This window comes from Peromyscus leucopus, chromosome 8a (assembly GCF_004664715.2).
Source record: "Peromyscus leucopus breed LL Stock chromosome 8a, UCI_PerLeu_2.1, whole genome shotgun sequence".
NCBI lineage: Eukaryota > Metazoa > Chordata > Mammalia > Rodentia > Cricetidae > Peromyscus > Peromyscus leucopus.
In genome coordinates this window covers 54,594,489-54,614,548 of record NC_051085.1, presented here as the reverse complement: position 1 = coordinate 54,614,548, position 20,060 = coordinate 54,594,489, and the positions used below count along the sequence as shown (strand labels likewise).

Sequence of the window (20,060 nt, the reverse complement as noted above, 5' to 3'; positions counted from 1 at the left end):
CAATCAGAGCAACACATATTCACAGCATACAAAAAGACATCCCACAGCACACTTTGCTTTTGACGGTGAATGTAATGCTTTAAATCACTGCCTCGACTTCCCCGCTGAACCGGATCATAACCTGGACTTGTCAGTCAAATCAAACCTTTCTTCCCTAACCAGCTTTTTGTCAGAGTGTTCTCCATAGCATCAGAAGTAAAACTAGAGCAGGCGCTGATCTCATGTAACTCTTGGGGCTGGTTAACAGGTCCCCATATGCTCTCCTTTCTCACAGTACCAGAGGCTCCACTCACAACCACCATCTGCGTCTCACGCTGACATCCCGCAGGGTGACATTTATGTCCCACTCCAGGACAGACTGTGGGTATCTGTGACTTGAGTCCTAGTTAGCTCTGTGATAGGAGTGATTCTGGACTCACGGTCCTGCTAGGACTCACGGGCCCTTTACGACAAGTGTTAAGGCAGGATAGGAAACTCCAGCAAGCCAGCTAGGATCCACACATGTTGGGAGCCAAAAAATGGATGACTGCGCTCTGGCCTTTCTTGCTTGGATGATCTGACGTAACTACACCCTTGACAACTGTTACTAAGTTACAAAAAACAATAACTCCCTGAAAAAAACACAAAATGTACCTTTAGATTAATATACTTTTAGAATAACTTCCTTGAACATGTTCAAGTTGGTCGGTTGCACAAGCTTTGGACCAAGGAGATCTTGCTCCGACTCTTTGTCTTCAAAGAGACCTCACCCGGACCCTATTCTTCTATTCTTTAAGCTTTCATTCCTCCCCTTTTCCCCTATTCACTTCTCCTATACATCAGTGTATATAAGCCTACTTCCCCTTGCAATAAACGAGACCTTGACACAACTCAGACTGACTTTGTCCTTTTTACACACTTGGTCTCCTTTCTCTCTCGCCCCCATTGGTCTTTCAGGAGGTGCCTCCTCGAGTCACACCTAATAACCTGGCCTGCTGGACGGGTCACACACAGGACCTGTCCTCCTCTCCTTTATTTCTCACAGTCTCCTCTCTCAGTCAGGACCTGCCTGGCGGGGGAAAGGGTAGGGAGGAGTCCAGCCATCTCTACCTGAGGATCTGGTGTAGTGCTGGTGGGTTGGTCTGTTACCAATGTGGGTTTTTTTTTTCAGTTCATTTTAGTCCATAGAAAACATCCTTCCTGGATATTTTGAGGTCCCACCTCTTTGTGTGAGTCTTTGAGAGCCACTGAAGAGGCTTAAAGGTCCAAAGCAATGGAGTCTGTGTTCTGGACTGCAGCCAAAGGCCAGCCTTCCACTCTGTCTTCCCTAGAGAGAGTGTTACACTGTCCTCAAAAGCAGTAGGAGGCCTGGGGTATGGCTCAATAAAGAAGGGCTGGCCTAGGATGTGCCAGGTTCTAGATAAGGTTCCCAATACCACAAACCCTTTGTCCGCGATTTTTTAAAGTGATTCTATAGCCCTTAATGTGTGAAATCGATGATATTCATCAGGGTTTGTCCTCGGGGACCTTGGGTGAGCTCAGCGAGTGATTGTCCTGGACCCCATGCTCCACTGCCAGAGATGCCACCAAGCAAGAACACCCAGAAGAGAACAAAGGCACCCAGAAGATGACACATGGGACCCTGTTTGACTGTCCGTGATTCTGAGACTGAGATCTCCCTTCCCCAGGGGAATAATGGAGGGTAGGGTGAACAGTACACACCATAGACCAAGGGACCGTGTAGTATAGGGATGGTAGAGCAAGCCTGTGAAAGGGAGGTGCTCTTGCCCACCCCGTCACCGCTGGCAGTGCATAGATCCTCATGGCTCTATAGAGGTGCAGTGACTTTGCATCTCACACAGCTTTGGGAATTTTCCTCTTTCCCCAAATGACCTGGACCAGCAGGTCCTTCTTCAGTGACAGGGTCTTAAGTGGGAGGACTAGGAGATTAGAAGGTAAGTTGGAAAAGTTTGGGATCCAGCCGTCTTGCATAAGCTTATTTTATGCCAAGCAGGTTTACTGAGAAGTGCAGCATCTTACACACTGTTTCCTGGGGATAAAGGGGACAGTGTCGGTGGAGAGCCACCACACAATGGGGAGCCACCAGCAGGAAGCTAACCAAGCAATGTTGTACAAAGGGAACACAAGATATCTCAAGGTGTCAGAGACTGAGCACACAGCCGCCTTGGGGCTGATAACTCCAGTCTCCTCAGGGAGAAAAGCCAAGTTCCCAGGAACTGAAACCTTAGCTCCTTTGAGGCCCTAGCTCCAGCCCCAGAATGGCCTTGCCAAGTCTGCCTCTGGGCAAGGACACAGAACTGTGTTCCCTTTGTCCTTGCAGCAGAGCCTCTGAGAAAGCTTTGGGTGGGTCTGGCTCTCAACACCTGCATGTCCCCCCCTCCCCCTACCCTCACCCACTGCCCAGAGAGCCCATCACAGCACTTCCTCAACACTCAGTGAGTCTTGTCTCAGAAATGACTAAAAGGCAGCTACACTGGGGACTGAGAATGGACTGAGTCCCAGCACTGTGAAGGGTGGCCTCTTCCTGTTCTAGACTCTGCAATGTCACTTTGCATCTCAGAGGGCATCTTTCAAAGGAGCGGATGAGATGCATTTTATCTTCACTTTCAGTGACACAATTGTCTGAGGTGAGGCAGGGACGTGTTGCAGAACCTGCAAGGCTGGAAGGATCAGAGAATCTGGGGAGTTGGTTAAGGCTGCATGTCCCCTGCGGATCTGAGGGGCGGTGACTTAGGACTCAGCCCACTGCTTGTCACTACTGGCCATGATCTTGCAGCCCTTGCTTTCTCTGAGGCTCAACTGTCCCCTTCAAATGCTGGACAGCAAGACCTAGATGGTGTCCACAGCTCCCCTGGCCTGAAACTGTCCTGTGATGGATGCTACAAACCAGGAAGCAGGGCCTTGAACTTGAGATCACCGACTCAGGCTGGTGTGGACTCCGGGGCACTTGGAGCTCAGCTGCAAAGTCAGAGGCTGAGCCGCAATGGCCAGGGCTGGCAGGCTTTTGTTTCTTTGCTTTTCTGCTCTCAGACCTGGCAACGAACCCCAAGGATGAGGCTCTTTCCTCCCAGGTTTAGTGTCTGCAGACAGGTAGCTCCTCTACAGAGTGACTCAAACCCCCAGAAGAGAGTCCTCAGCAGGAGAGCAGTAGACACAGCACTGCGTACAGCACTTCTGAAAAGCAGAGGCTCTTCCAGGGCTTGATCCTGTCAGTACTTAATAGATAGCGTCCGGCTGCACTGGGTGTTCAGGAAGGACACAGTACCCTGGGTCCTGTGACCTGACTGTGGTTCACAGTCTATTTCATCTGTGTCAGCACAGCTGTCCTGTTCCTTCTGGTCACAGTGTGCACAGAGCACCTGGTCCTCACACGTGTCTGTTCACCTTTGGACCTTTGCTCACAAAAGTGAGCCTCGCACATGGAACACACTTGGGTCGTGTTTGACAAGGAGTTTGGGATGGTTTAATGAGAATGACCCCATATGTTCCTATATATAAATGCTTAGTCCCCAAGGGTAGGTTTGAGGTTTCAAAAGCCCCAGTCAGGCCCACTGCCACATTTTTTTCTTCCTGTTGCCTTGGGATCCAGATGTAGGACCCTCAGCTCCTTCTCCAGCACCATGTCTACCTGCGTGTCGCCATGAAGACTGTATGCCGCCATGATGGTAATGGATTAAACTCTGAAACTATAAGCAAGCCCCAATTAAATTAAATTAAGTGTGTGTGTGTGTGTGTGTGTGTGTGTGTGTGTGTGTGTGTAAGAGTTGCCTTGTCATGGTGTCTCTTCACAGCAATAGAACACTAAGACAGAGTATACGTTTATTTCATTTAACACTGAATACATTGATCGATTTCCTTCTGGCATCCCAGGTTTTTTATGAGAACCTAATTACCTTCTGGGAAATTATGAGAACCAGCCTCATGGGTGGTAATAAATTGCTGTATTATATTTTATAAACAGAACTTTGTAAGTATGTTAAGCTGTGGCATCGTCTCATCAGTCAGAAGTCAAAAAGGTGCCGCGGTGAGTGCAGACGTGAGGACGGTAGAGCGGGAGGCACAGCAGACGTTCAGAAACCCAAGAACGTGACAGTCCAGTGCGTCAGAAGGGCCACAGGAGGGCTGGGAAATGTCTACTAAAGCTTTGTTGCTGCCGGCCATCACAGAAGAAACCTCATGGGTGGCAGAACAGAGTGTCTCCCCAGAAATGAGGGGACAAAGTGAATGCCATAGGGAATTCAGGTGTGTGGCCCAGGTCCATTCCCGTGTTCAGTTGTGTCTCGTCAATTGACAGATCATAATCATGAGCATTTGCAGGGTAAAGTGTGTGGAAGGCTGGATCGAGACACCGTGGGATAGTTAGGTCATGTCCATCAACACCGTGCGGTTGAAGTCCACCAGGCCCTTTCCTCCGCATCCTTGCATCCTGAGTGGCCAGGCAGAGGACAGAGACCTCCGTGATCCCAAAGCCACGGTGTTCAGACAGTCTTTGTCTGGACACCGAGAGCTGTAGGATGGAACCACGAAAGAACCTTAGATGCCTTGTGCCCCTCGTTCCCGCCCAGAGGCCTGGTTCAGCCAGGAGGCAGGTAGAAAATGGGACAGGCTTCCAGCAGGGGGCAGTGTAGTCATTAGGGGACACCTGTCGCAGGGAACTCCAGAGAGCAGGGGAGGGGAGGACCTCACATCAGCAACAGAAAAAAAGACCCCAGCAGCCAGGAATTCGGGGTGAAAAGCCCTGAGTTAGGCAGTGGGGTCCCCTGCCCTTTTCTGCTTCCTCACAACACTGAGGGAAGGGGACAGAGCAGTGACCCTGACTAAAATTCTCCCCAGTTCTTCCCCTCCCCGGGTTTGACAGGCCTTCTTCTGATTGGTTCCTATTCCACACGCCCAACCAATCAGGGTCCGACTGAGAGTATACACATCACATCCTAGTTTGCCCGATCTGGCTCTCAGTGGGCTACAGCCTCTGTCTCTCAGGCCCCCTTCAGAGGAGTACTGAAGAGGCCCTTAAGACTGGACTGTCAGAAGGACGGTAGGCATTGATCCTGATGTCTGAGATGGGCAAGAGAGAGGTCAGAAGCCCCATGTAAGAGAACAGGTCCTGCTGAGACAGGCCTTCCCAGGACACATGCACCCACGTACCCCCTCTGCACATCGGAACAGAGCCCCACCCTGCCTATACCACTGCCTTGGGGAGCCCCCATCTCACAGGGACTGAAGATCCAAGTCAGTGTAGAAACCCCAGATCTACACCACCCCTGCCCAGGCCTTGTGCGACCTTGGGCATCTGAGCAGTCTGGTTCCTTCATGGGTCCATGGCCTCACACCAGTTCCTTCATTACACATGCAAGCCCAGTGCATAAAGGAAACAGATGCTGTGAGCTTGGACCACAGACAGACTGACCACATGGATGTAGAACGCGGTGAAATCCATTGAACTCAGTCGAGGCTTTGTGTCATGCTTGGCAGCTTCCTGTGCTTAGAGGCCTACGGCAAACAGAACTCTGTGCTGGGAACACATGTTGGAAAAAGCTGCTCCCCTCACTGAAGCCAAGAGGCAGTTGCCATTTATACCAATGTTGCTTTCCTGAGACCATTCAAGATACAAATCCATAAACAAATGAATGCATCCGTGCGGTCAGAGACCTTATGACCTGATCACCCCTTGAAGGCCCTACCTCTGTCTATGGCTGCTTCGACAACCAAACCTTCAACAAGAGACCGAGGATACTGAGGATCCAAGTTATTACTCCTCTGCCAGCTGCTGCAGGCTCCCATCCATCTCACATGCAAATGGGATTTGTACATCTCCAAGGGGTCTGCGGTCTGCACAGTGCCAGCTTTACCTGAAAGTCCTTGTCCATAGGCTCCCCTGAGACTGACTCAGTGTGAACTCGTAGCCAAAGAGCTCAACACAGTGGGCCACGGCAGATGTCATACTCCCAAAGCGAGGGCCAGAGGACAGCAAGGAGGACCAAAGCCAGTCACTGAGTCCTGCAGCACCATGCCCATCATCCAGGGCACTTGGAGGTGTGACTCATATGCAGTGAACTTGGGTAGCCCTGCCTGTGGCCTGGAACAGCTGCAGCCCACATGGCCACCCTCTCGGATTCACTGTGCTCACTGCCCATGGCTTCCCTCCAGGTAAGTTCCACACCTGCCACCTGTGACTTCCTGGTCCCCACTGCATCTGGGCCTCAGCCTCACGCACTCCCCTTTGGCAGTTGTTTGCAGGGATTCCGGCTCCCCCCCCCCCATGATATCTGGTGTGTGTTCAGGTGGGCACGTATGCATGTGTGCACGTGTGTGCAGGGCAGGGTTTGATTTCAAGGGTCTTCTATCCCTCTTACTCTTAGTTTAAGACTTGTTTATTGTGAAATTTTAGTTGTGTGTAAGTATTCACGTGTGTGCATATGGGAGTAGGGGTAGGCATGCAAGTGTGTGTGTGTGTGTGTGTGTGTGTGTGTGTGTGTGTGTGTGTAGTCAGAGTTTTAAGTCAGGTGTCTTCCTCGGTCACTCCTCCATTAGTTTTTGATAAAGGATCTCTCGCTAAGCCTGTGCTCACTGAAGAGGCAAGAGTAGCCAGACAGTGAGCTCCAGAACCTCCCTGCCTCCCCTCCCTCGCCCTGTGACTATAGGCACACACCACCATGCCTGGATTATCATTTTTACAGGAGTGCTGGGGATCCAAACTCGGGTCCTCACGCTTATGTGACAAGTTCCTTGTTGACACTGCTATATCTCTACACCCATGACCCCACGTCTTAGTCACTGTCCTCCTGCTGGGGAGACACCACGACCAAGGCAACCATTGTAGAAGAAACATTCAGTTGGGTGCTGGCTTACAGTTTCAGAGGCTTAGCTCAGTATCATCATGGTGTGGAGTATGGTGGCAGGTATGGCACAGGAAAAGTAGTTGAGAGCTACTCCATCCTGATCCACAGGCAGCAGGCAGAGAGAGACACTGGACCAGGCATGAGTTTTTGAAACCTCAAAGCCCACCCCCAGTGACACACTTCCTCTAACACCTGTCTATCCTTCTAAGCGTGTCAAAGAGTTCCACTCCCTCGTGACTAAGCATTCAAATATATGAGCCAATGGAGGACGCTCTTATTCAAACCACCACACCCCAAAATCTTGTAGTGTCTTTGGCTGCAAACCAGCAATGCATGGATGATGCCAGCTTGCTGCCATGGATGCAAACTGCGCTGCCTGAGCCTGGGAGGTCTTAGCTACCGTGGCTTTGGGTTCTTGAACAGATGAACACAGCAGAAATGAATCCCCAAGAGACAATTCCCCTGGGTGGTCCATTCAAACAGCCCTCTACCACCTCCCTATATATTACCCCTCCTCTTCTCCTTGCATCTGATGGGTGAATTCTTGTTGATTCCTGAGGTGTCTTCAAACCTCTTTCTGTTGTCTGGAGGCAAACCCTCTGGTCTCTTTTTTATTAGGGTGCAAATGTAAAGCCCACCATACAAAAATAAGTGGAATAGTTTGGAAGAGTCCTGAAAGACAGAATCAATCACCAAATAGCCTTAGGTTAGCATTGAAAGCTCATTAAAGAGAAGTATTAACTTCTAGAATAACATCTACCTTTAGGTGGAGACACAAGAATCAGAAGTTTAAGATCAGCCTGTATAGTGAAAGACAACCACAAAACCAAGAAACAAGCTTCCTCCCAAACCTCCCTGAAGTACTTATGAAGCAGGCATTTTAAAGGAGGCAGCTAAGCCTCCTAATGAAGAATAACCAGTGTTAACATCCTGGGTTTCTACAAAGCCAACCACACTATGATCATCTCAACACCTTCGCCTGTGCAGGTCTATGGTGGATTTATGGTTCTCAGCTTCTCCCAGTGTGGAACATCAGAGCACAGACTCCGTGTTCGTGTTCGGCTCAGAACCCAGGACCAGCGGTTGCCTGTCCAGGCTATAGAAGGAACCAGAGGCAAATGCGGCCTGCAGTGTCCCCTGGGGGCTCTGTTTGGTGCAGGGCCCTTCTTCTGAGAGGGCTGTCAAAGGGGGAACAGGCTGGGAAGGCTCTAATTACCTGCAGGTCAGAGCAGGCAAGTGTTGAGGTCGTGGACTTACCGCCCTCTAGTGTCAGATTGTAACAACTGCACACGGATAGAACTTGCATAAGGCATGGTTGCTGAGTTCCCAGAAAGAGATCTCCTTGGGGATGAGGTCCCCCATTCTCCTGGAACAGGGAGGGGCACATGGAGTGAGTCATGCCCTGAATTAGAGGATGGAGTGGGGTCGGAGGCGCCTTCCTGATGCTGATTTCTCAGAAGCCAAGCGGCCATTTGGGCAGACTGTCCTGACCTCCAGCCACACCTATGGTGGACGGCAGCAGCTGAGGCCCAGCTATGGCCAGGGGAGACCCACCGTGTGCAGTTAGCTTTGTCCCTGTCCCATGTGGCAACCAGGGGGAGTCCTGTTTGAAAATGGTTTACGGACGATTTGTGTTTGGGGGCTGGGACTGTTCTGAGGACAAAGTGTAATGTCTTATCGTCGTTTCTTCTTTTTGAGACAAACGCTCACTGTGTAGCCCAGGCTGGCTTGAAAGGCAAGGTCCTCCGCAGGTCCACATCACCAAGCCTGGCACTGCCGGCATGGTTCCTGAGATGTCAGGGAACAAACCTGGTGAGTACCCGGGGAGTGTTCCTGTCTGGTACCGAGGACTTTCTGGCTTTGGGATTCCTGAGAGGTTTTCTAGATTTCAGAGGCAGTGTCCTCAAACCAGACTGGAGTTCTATCGCCAGTACAACTCAAACATTTTAGATTTGCATGAGGAGTCCAATTTTGATCTCAACTGAGTGAATGTAAACCTTCTTTTCTTCTGAGGGCACACTCACCTTTTCAGTTGAAATTCAGGACTGAAAAGCAAATCCTGAGGGATCTGTTTTCTAGGTCCTGAGTTTTAAACACTAACATGGAGTGTGGCAGCCTGTGGGGTTTGTCCAGTCAGCCAAGGCCAGGGTTTCCAATCCTACCAGCAACCCCACACTCTGGGGCAGAACACGGGAGGACCAGGTGGTGTGGCAGATGCGACCCATTCCCAGCCCGTGCTGACAGTATGGCCGAGCTGAACCTGATGCTGTGATGAGGCGACCCTCCCCTAAGCTCATGTGGGATGAAAAGAACTTATGAAAGATGATTTCTGCCTGGCTGTTTATCTGACATCTTTTCCCACCAGAGCAGAGTGATGTCATACGTATTTTTTTAGTTCTACATTTTGCAGTTCTATCTTCAGGTAAAGCCTTGTTGTGTTGCCCAGGCTGGCCTCCAACTCTTGAGGTGATCCTCCTGCCTCAGGCTCACAGTTGCTGGGACCACAGGCAGGTGCCGCTGTGTTTGGCTCACTTATTTTTGTCTTAGGTCCTGGTTTCTAGCCATGAAGAGGTCGAGTAGATAGGAGGATAAGGGTGATGAGTCAGTTGACTGTTGGAAGAGCAGGGCCAGGACCAGGTTTGTGCTCTGGATCCTGAGCTACCCAGTACCCAGCAGCCTCCTCCAGTCTCCGACCCACCCCTGCAGGCTGGCCACCTCGGCCCGCTCTGCATTTTACCTGTTGTTTCTTCCTCTGCAGGCTGACAGGCACCTATTTCTTGAGATTAGGACCACATTTATGACGGAGCAGACAGAGCTCTCAGGTCAGGTGACTTTTACATCATGTGACCTTGAAGAGCCTCTCTCCCAGTGTCCAGGCTCTGGCTATGGCTGCTGAGCGTTGTCGGGTCTGCTTTACAGGTGAGATTTATTCATCCTACCTGGAAGGTCATGGCCTTAACTACTAGAATCCCTTGTTCCTGAATTCAAGTGACTCATGAATCCCAGAGTAAGGTGGGCCACTCTGAGACTTACTCCCAACAGAGCTGATGGTGCCCAGTGGACCCTTTTTAGGGCCGACAATTGCCTGACCTTTGAGAAAAATGATCTCCAGAGCCAAGTATGCAGAGGGCCATTTGCGATCCTTTGGAGACAGATGCTGCTTAGATGCAGCTGAGCTCAGGAGGGCAGTTGTCTTGACAAAAATAGCACAAGATACAGTAACATTCCAGCACACGTTCTTCTCCCAGGCTCACAGATCCGCAGAGGACACTCAGCATTTGGGATTTCCAGAGACGCTTGCTGTGTGTGTGTGTGTGTGTGTGTGTGTGTGTGTGTGTGTGTGTGTGGTGTGTGTGTGTGTGTGTGTGTGTGGTGTGTGTGTGTGTGTGTGTGTGTGTGTGTGTGTGTGTGTGTGTGTGCACGTGCGCGCACACACGTGGGGTGGGGTGGGGGGACAGTCTCTGGGCCTCTTGCACTTGGCCTCCACAGCTATTTCGGTTCTTGGCTAGCTCACCAGGGCCATCTGTGGAGCGGACAGTGTGGGGCATTGACTCGTCTCTCTCTCTAGGCAAGGGCAGGCGAGCTCTCCAGTCCAGTGTTTTTACAGATACGGCTCACTTTGGTGTTAATTATGGGTAGGTTTGCTCACAGCCCTTCTTGAAGGATTGATGTTTCCTGAGCTAGGAATCCCTAGCTATGACATAAGTCCACCTGGCGAGTCTCCATCACCCCATAAGGCTTAGGACCCTCGGGGATGCTGAGCATACGAGGTTCACACTGTCAGCTGTGTGGTCTCTCCCGGGGGTGGGGGTGGGGGGGTGTTCTGGGACTTTGTTAGCATCTTCAGGACTGGCAGGCTCACTTGTTGCAAGTGGGGCGAAGGCCGAAAAACTGCGGTTCTTCACATTCCTGACCCCTCCAACCAAGAAAACAGAGAGGCACAGGCCTGGAAGCAGACCCAGACTCAGTGGGACTCAGCGAGGACTGCTCCTGTCAACATCGACATCACTGGAACCCGTTTGTATGGCAGGTTGGGAGACAAAGAGGAGGTACGGTGCTGGACTAGGGGACCAGATGCTCTTTTCATGTCTTTCACGGTATCTTGTGAGCACACCCTCAGGGGCAGCGGCTGGTTCTTGTGCCTCTATTGTGGGCCTGAAAGCCCTCCAGTGGACCCTGGTGCTCATGCCTGCTCAGAGCTCCAGCAGGGTCAGGAAGATGTGCTCTGCAGCGGGGCAGCCCGGCACATGGGCTCTTATGCTGGCCAAGCGGACACCCGTGCTTGTATGGTACACGTGGGACACAGTGCAGGGGGATGAGCAGGGGCATTCATGTGCTGCCATTGACACAAACTGCTCGGGAATTTACCAAACATGGGGTTTGAAGAGTCAAAGACCAACAGCGTAGGTTCATTTTACACCTAACTTAAGAAAGGGAGGAAGGACCTGTGCGGTCAGGTGACGAAGCAACTCTTGGTCACCCGCTTTAACTCCTCACTGCTCCCAGCTCAGCCCAGGAAAGCACATCTCACACACTCAGATTACACACATCTAAATGCCTATGTATATAAATGTGCTGGCACACCTGTATATACATGCACACTCACTTGCATTTATGCAAATATGCCCCCAATTCATACCTGTCTACACACGCACAAACATATATGTACATAATGCTCCAATGTATGCAGTCTTAGACGTTCATGTGTATGCATTTTATGCATAATCTCTCTCTCTCTCTCTCTCTCTCTCTCACACACACACACACATACACACACACACACACATACACACTCACGATTCTGAAAGTGTAGTGGATGGTATTCTGGCCCACTTCCCTTGAGGTGTACATATACAAATGCACACAGACATGTACACATAGGGCTCTCAAGTGGATACACCCATGCTACTCCAGCTTCCCAGAGCAGGTGCACACACATAAGTATGCAAGACTCTTAGGGGAAGGACAGACTTCTGTACCACCTCCCCACGAGGTTCTGTGGCAGCAGAGGTTCACGGCGACCTGGAGTCTGTGGAAGAGACGGAGGAACGAGGGGTGGGTCCCTGAACCGTTATTCGTAGCAACATAGAAAGTGCAAAGGTTCTCGTTATTCCAGAAAAATATTACACTTCATAAAATCCATGTTTATTCAAAAAATCTCATGGGAAAGTCTGGAAAGCATAATAAATATCTGTACAGTGGCCGCCCGTCCCAAACACAGACAGAAAGTGTGAACATGGAGTGGACTGTAAACGTAACTGCTGAGCATGTAAATGCAGTGCGCGGCGGGGCAGGGTGGACAGGTGTGTGTCACCTGCACGGATGAGCCATGCTGGCTTCGCCTTCCACCTTTCCCGGCCACACAGGGACCACAGAGTCCTTTCCACTCCAGGGGTCTCACAGTCTTGCAGGTGGTGAAGGGTGGCAAAACCCGCCAGAGAGAATGAAGAGTCACAGCATGTATCTCCTGTGCTTGAGAGAATCAGTACAACGCAGGGAAAACCCCAAAGGGCATCTTAAGGAAGAACACCATTTATAAACAATACTGCCAACATTAGATAGCACAAGATACTATCCTCACTTAAAAAGCCAAACAATATCCCCAAATCAGGGCACACGGGGAATTTAAAATGACACAACTGTAGGACAGCGGATGCTCAAGGCTTACCCGCCATTGACTTTGGGGTAGAATCTGACAAACCCCCCACTCCCCTTCAGTGGGGGCACTCATCATGTTCTCATCCCAATCAGGACAGGAGCTGCCAAAAGTGACCACTGGGTATGGGAGGCCTGGGATGTAGGCTGGGGTTTCCCAGGACAGATTCTGTAGCTTCTAAAACCCAAGCAGGCGGTGACAATGGGCTGCGGGGGAGCCTCAGTCACTGTGTAGAGAACAGAGGACCTTTCATCGCGTTGGGGGGTAAGGGTTCACTGGAGAGGCAAGGGAAACGCTCGGGACACTGGGGTTACATGCCACAGCCGCCTGCTGCTGCACTTTAAAGAACAGGAATTAAAATAATCCTGCCACATGCTCTTTAGGCTGACTACCGAAGATTTCAAGTATCATGTACTGGGCGAGGGTGGGAATGTCGAGGTATTTCACTCTCAACGGAGCAGGGCTGAACCAGCATCCTCTACAGACATGTGACATGCTTCACAGACACTTCAAAAATAGAGTTTGGTATGATGGCCTCCGCCATCCTGTTTTTTGAGAGTGAGTATAAGGCAGATAAGCTGACACTACCAAAAAGAGGTGATGAGACCATGTGACCAATGGGGATGCCTTCTATGTTCTGTTCTTTCTCTTCACTGAAACTCATAGATTTGAAGCTGCAAACAAACCCAGTCCAAGGGTTGTTGGCATCTGGCATATGATCTGTGCCAGAAGGGCCCTCAGAGGATTCTGGGGCTCTGTTCATTTCTAAGATGACAGAGTCTGTCACTGAGACTACCCACTATTCTTTTCCTCTAGCTTTATATCAAGAAATGGAAGGACCCAGACCTCAAAAATTAATAGGGAAGTGCATTGGGCAGGGCATTTTCCATTGAGAAAATATGAGACCTTCCCTAGGGACACTGTGAAAACGGCACATAGTCACAGCCTGTTCCTACTCTTTGTATTTTATAATTCTCCAACAAAACAGAGTCCAGTGGAACAATTAAAGCTTGTGAAATCAGTTTACATTTTGAGGTCTGAAATAATTAGACCAAGCAAAGGAATTGTGTTCCATATGTTCCACTGGGGGCGTGTGCTGGGTCCTAGAGCTGAGTGAGGTCCAGAGGCTCACTTACAGAGGCTACGGCCCAGTGCAAGCTCGCTGGGACCAACAGGTGTCCCTACACCTCCTGGGCAGAAGGGCTGCCCCTCAGACTGGCAGCTTCTGAGCCACAGTGTAGTGTCCCCTGACCTGAGCCCACTATGGGGGTATCCTTGGAACACCCCCGACCCCCAGAGAGAGTGGAGGACACACACGTGCCTCTTCCAGGGCCAGGCTGAGTGGAGCATGCCACGCAGGAAGGGTCTCACTCTATTATTCTGCACGCAGAGTGCACAGACAGCCCGCTCAATGTCACCCTGCTCCCCACACAGACCACACCCTGAAAACACTGTTGGTGAAGTGTGATTTTGAGCCAGGTCTACACAACAGAAACACAAAATGCAACACAGAACCACGGCTTCTACGAAGTGCATCACTCCTGTCGACGGCCTGTCCTGGCGCCTCTCGCCTCTCCGAGGCCAAAGGTCTCAGGTGTCTCTCCGGTCCTCAGCCGGGCTAAGGAAGAGCCGGGGGAGGAAACGAAGTTCCATTTCTTCAGTTCCTCTGTGCACCAAGAAAGCCAAGCGTGAACACACCACCACCTCCTCAGGAAACGCATGCAGAGCCGCCAGGGTTAGCGGCAATGGCGGAGCCCCCACACTCTCCAGGGTCCCCGGGGCCAGAGCGCTGGAGAGCAGCAGTACACACAGCAGGTGCTGGCCCTGCCTGGCAGCTTCCTGGGGCTCCTTTCTCAACCACCATGAATCAGGCTCTCGAACAGACTCTTGGGCTGGGAGCTTTCATCCCGACAAGTCAGTGACAGAGCCAGGGAGAGGCCACCAGCATCTCATTTGTGAACCAGAGGATGGAGACGGAGGGACACTCTTTGGGTGAGTTTGGACAGACCAGGCATTTAAGCTGGATGCCATCCCACAGCCACTGGTTAGATCAGAGCATCCAGGAGCATCCTGCTCTTCCCTGGCAGGGACCCTGCACTGACATTCTTATCGTGACAGTAGAATGCCTTTGTGAGAGGCTGACCACTTAACTGACTTCAGAATGGTAAAAGTGCTCTGCTTTGAACATAAGCCATGGTATGAAAAGACCTAGAGCCCCGAGCGAGCTCAGGCAGGCTCCAGCAGGGTGCTATGAGGTGACAGGTTCATTTGGTTTCACTCGGGAGAAAAGGAGAGCGGGCGGCGCAGCAAGGCTCACACATCCTGGGCAGGACCCTCTGCAGGGCTGCAAAGGAAACAGAGGCAGCCAAGGCCAGACCCGTTTTTGTGCTGGACTCGTGGGCACTCAAGTGCCCATGAACAGGACCTGTATCTGGCGTCTGGGGGCCTGAGAGGATGTTGGGCAGGGAGGCTGCGGCTGGAGGGCAGGCTTGGCTGGCCACTACAACCTGGTGGATGTGAGTCTCTTCATCCCTCGGCGTTGGGCCAAGCTGGACGATAGCACAGGCTCCAGCCTTGGAGCCTGTGGGGTCCTGTTCAGAGCGAAGTAGGTGGCTGCCATGGCACCCTGTAAGAGGAAGGAAGGGTAGGTGAGCATGGTGCCCGTCTACTCCTGAGTGGGAAGCTGGAGCCACAGGATCTTGAGAGCCTCAGTTTACACCCCTGCAAATCAGGGAAGACCTTCCTCCGGGATTACTGGGGCACTGAGGGTAGCAGGCAGACTATATAATCTATATAATAGCAGGCACAGTATAATCAGTCCACGAATGATGGCTACCATCATGACATCCCAGGCTCAGTTGGGGCTCGTGCCTTAGGAGTATTTGAGACTGCAGTGGAGTTCCTGGGAAGGTCATGCCATCATCTTGTTGCTGACGAAGGCAGATGTGCTTGGGGGCAGTTGGGTCCCCAGGACTCATGCCCAATGTTCCTGAGGCTCCGCCACTCTGAAGCGGTCTGGACTCACGTGGGCAGCTGGGCTCATCTTGATGCAGCCCCACACCACCGAGAAAGATCCAGGATGGACTTCCAACAGGACTGGGCTGGGACTACATGCACTTCTTAGAAGGGTGGCACTGCCTGGACTCCAGGTCTGCCTGACAGGGGTTGCTAGCATGAAGGGGACTTTTACAGACTTCTGGTCCAGAAACGAATATAGACTTCTGGATATGGCCTGTTCAGCCATGCTACCAAACACCACCCCTACATCAAAGCTGCCATTCAAACACGCTTTCTGTGCGTGTGCTGAAGTGACGCTTGTGTACCTATAACTGGTGACTTCACATGCTACAGTTTCTTCTCACCAATGGTGAGGCACTGTTGTGCCTTGCTCCAGGATCCCCACGCCAGCTATCAGGGCTCTGGCCATTAGGTACCTTTACTAGGTGGACGTCTTGTCTGCTCAGCTGGCTCTGGGATAGGTACTCTCTGTTCACAATCCATGGGTGTTTCAGTACTTGAACTGCCGTTAGGCGCTGCTGCGGGTCCACGTGAAGCATCTTGGACACGACGTCCTGCCACGGGTTCAGAGGGGAGAAGGACTGTAGTGTCATGGGAATACCCAGGAGAACCCAACTGTGATTCCGAGCTGATTCTTGGCATTTTGGGTCAAATGACATCTAGGTTTATAAGTCCGCGAATGTATTTTAAATGTCAATGATGACTGACTTAGCAGTGGACAGAAAATTTATGTTTCACTGAAGATTTTATAGCAAAGGTGTTTTGAACACTAAATGGCAGAAATAAGCTGCTGAAATACTATTTCAATAAAAACGGTTGCCTTCTACAAACACAAGAAACACCACACAGTGGAACAATGGCCCTCTACAGAGAAACCTAACGCCTCTTGGCATCTGTCAGCAGTGACCTCAGTGACGCGTTGGAGCAATCTGTCCTGGAAGTACAGCTGTGAACACGGAACAGGAAGTGAACACATGTGAACAGGAAGCAGTAAAGACACGGTTTTCTCAAGGCCTCACAGCTGTGACAGGGTGTCCCCGCACACACAAGACGTCCACAAAGACACTGTCAGGGCTGGGGGGGCACTCAGAGGCTGAGCACTCACCAGGTACAGTCTGAAATGGAAATGTTCCCACAGGCTCCTGTGTAAAGCCTGGGTCCCCAGGCGTCACTGCCATGCTGGGAGACTCTAGAAACCTGAGGCGGTACCATCTGGGGGGTAGTCACTAGGAGCAGGGGGCTAGGGGTGTCTTGTTGCCAGCTTCTGTCTCTCCTCTCTGCTTTCTGTCAGGCATGAGGTGAGCAGCTATTCCCTGACCCTGTTCCTGTTGCCATGAGTGCTGACTAAGCACTTCCTGTTCCTGTTGCCATGAGTGCTGACTAAGCCCCTCCTGTTCCTGTTGCCATGAGTGCTGACTAAGCACTTCCTGTTCCTGTTCCCATGAGTGCTGACTAAGCACTTCCTGTTCCTGTTGCCAATGAGTGCTGACTAAGCACTTCCTGTTCCTGTTGCCATGAGTACTGACTAAGCACTTCCTGTTGCCATGAGTGCTGACTAAGCACCTGGGGTCAAATGACCATAGGCCGAGTCCTCCTAAGCCAAAGCAAAGCCTTCCTCCTCGGAGGTGTTGCTGGCAGGCGTCCTGGTCCCATGATAACGGCTAACATACCCGGCATGCACGGGGCCCCGGGTTTGATTCCCAGAGCCACAACCCACACCAACAACGACAACTCACAAAACCCCAAGACGCCACCACAGCTCTGTGTGAGGGGAGGATGGAAGGAGGAAGGATGGTGGGAGGAGGGCACAGCGATGGGAGAGGTGGGGTGAGGGAACCAAGGAGGTCAGCGGGCGAAGGCCCCTCCGCAGCAGCGGTCTCGGTTGTACCGGACTTTCTCTTCCCTTCTCCGCTCTGGACACGGCACCAGAACCGAATCCTGGTGTGAGGCCTGGCTTTGGGAGCCCAACTGAGCCAATCCTGTGTAACCTGAGACAAGGGGGTGTGCGGGAGGAGCAGCTGGGGGGTTGGAGTCCACTCTCTGTCCCACCATCACCTCCACCAGGACCTCCACCAGGACCTCCACTCTATCCCACCATCACCTCCACCAGGACCTCCACTCTATCCCATCATCACCTCCACCAGGACCTCCACTGTATCCCACCATCACCTCCACCAGGACCTCCACTCTATCCCACCATCACCTCCACCAGGACCTCCACTCTATCCCACCATCACCTCCACTCTATCCCACCATCACCTCCACTCTATCCCACCATCACCTCCCCCAGGACCTCCACTCTATCCCACCATCACCTCCACTCTATCCCACCATCACCTCCACCAGGACCTCCACTCTATCCCATCATCACCTCCCCCAGGACCTCCACTCTATCCCACCATCACCTCCACCAGGACCTCCACTCTATCCCACCATCACCTCCCCCAGGACCTCCACTCTATCCCACCATCACCTCCACTCTATCCCACCATCACCTCCACCAGGACCTCCACTCTGTCCCACCATCACCTCCCCCAGGACCTCCACTCTATCCCACCATCACCTCCACTCTATCCCACCATCCCCTTCACCAGGACCTCCACTCTGTCCCACCATCACCTCCACCAGGACCTCCACTCTATCCCACCATCACCTCCACCAGGACCTCCACTCTATCCCACCATCACCTCCACCAGGACCTCCACTCTATCCCAACATCACCTCCACCAGGACCTCCACACCCATATTCTTTACCATCCCCCACTATCGTCTCAGCAGTCAACCCCTACACTGTCACCTCAGCCACCACCTCTGCTATTACACCATCAACTCCTTTTCTTTTTGTGTGTAGGTGGTCTGTATATGTGACATGTGTGTGTGATGTGTGTGTGTGTGCGCGTGTGCGTGTACGTGTATGTGTGTGATGTGTGTGTGTGTGTGTGTGTGTGTGTGTGTGATGTGTGGTGTGTGGCATGTACACACACCTGTGTGCACGTGGACAGAGGACAGAGGAGGATGTTAGGTGTTCTGCTTTACCCCTCTCCTCTGCCTTATTTCTCCAGACAGCGTCTCTCACTGAACCTGGAACAAGGCTGGCAGCCGGCAAACGCCGGTGAGCCTCCTCGCCGAGCCCTGAGGTTAAGGCTCACACGTCGCTCTGCCTACCTTTTGCTTCTGGATGTTGGGTATTCAGACTAGCACTCCTACCTACGGAACATCTCCCCAGACTGACAACCCCTTCCAGCCCATCCCCCCAGCTGTCCCCTCACCATTTTCTACAGTATACCCCTTCGCCATCACCTCCACTTTCTGCACCATGGCGCCAACTCCTGCCTGAAGCCACAAAGCTTTGGTGATGGCAGCTCTTGGCCCAGAGCCCTTCTTTCTCTTCAGAACTTCCACAGGACCACAGAAGAAAGGTGCCTGGCACAGCTTGCTAGTGGTCAGACTGTGGTGTACTTTCTCCGGGACTGGATCGCCAGGCACCTTGCAAACACCAGGGCCGTGACCACTGACCTACACCCTCAGCCCAACAGTGTGTAGTTTCACTAGACAGGAGTTGATGGCGTCCACCAGAGAAGACTGGAGTCTGACGGCAGGAGGGCGATGCGGGTGACCAAAGTGTGCACGTCAGGCACACCCAAACTCAGTGACTTTACACCAGCACGAGTGTGCCTCAGACACTTAGGGCGGTCATACGGGAACATCTCTATAAAGGAGGCACTTTAGCAACAGAGGGCTGATGTCAACCTGCAGTGTCTCTTCCTTTGCAGGGTCCCTAGCTGCCAGTCACTCTGTAAATTCGGGTTTGTGGCCCTGGTCACAGCAGCCAGTTCCCGAAACGCCACTCCTCTCTGATCCTCTCAAGATGCTCATGCTACATGTGCTCTGTATCTCCACCCATGCCTACACTTCCTATTGGTTGTCTCTCTGCAGAACTTTACCACATTAACGTCATAAAGAAGGGCATTTTTCTTTTTAAATTAAAAACTGTGAAACACTCTAGAGTAAAAGTCTATAACGTTTGTATGGGTGGCATCTCCAGCTTCCTCACCAACAATATGCCTGCTGCAGAATCTCCATGATTGGAGGCAAGAACACTGGGAAACACACTCACTTTGGCTGCATCAGATATGGAGTCCCAGTTTCCCCCAGAAAGGGCGTACTTCCCACTGCCAATCCTCGCCAGAATCTCCTCAGGGGTGTCATCTGGTCCATTGGCAAAAGGGGTGAACCTGTGTGCGAGAGAGTCGACGGCACTGAGCTTACAGCGCCACAGAGTGCTGAACAGGGCTGCCTCTTCTCTTCTGAGTCCAGGGCTCACGCTAAGGAACGGTGCATGTCCCATACCAGGCCGCCTTCCTCACTTGGTCAGTGCTAGAAGTCAACAAGATGGGCGGGGAAGGCCTGTCAACCCTGGGGTGCATACTTTCTGGGCCCTTTCGGGTCACAGTGGTGCCGGGATGGTAGGGAGTCTGCCTGGAGATTTGGATTCCATGATGGCAAAGTGGTTCAGTGGCCGGGGACCTGAGGTGTGAAGTCTGAGG

The 20,060-nt window shown here is 51.9% G+C and overlaps 1 protein-coding gene across 4 annotated transcripts in view; it reads right to left on the bottom strand.

The window, feature by feature from the left end:
• Positions 1 to 11,956: 11,956 nt before the first annotated feature.
• Positions 11,957 to 20,060, bottom strand: part of Rps6ka2 (ribosomal protein S6 kinase A2) — a 279,954-nt gene continuing 271,850 nt past the window's right edge. For all 4 annotated transcript variants that reach the window (XM_028866631.2, XM_028866632.2, XM_037200341.1 and 1 more), the window contains 3 exons: positions 19,631 to 19,748; positions 15,930 to 16,067; positions 11,957 to 15,121 (listed from right to left, as the gene is read on the bottom strand). In XM_028866631.2, the coding sequence (XP_028722464.1) occupies positions 14,996 to 15,121; positions 15,930 to 16,067; positions 19,631 to 19,748 (382 nt within the window). In that variant the 3' untranslated portion in view covers positions 11,957 to 14,995. The remainder of the gene's footprint in view (positions 15,122 to 15,929; positions 16,068 to 19,630; positions 19,749 to 20,060) is intronic.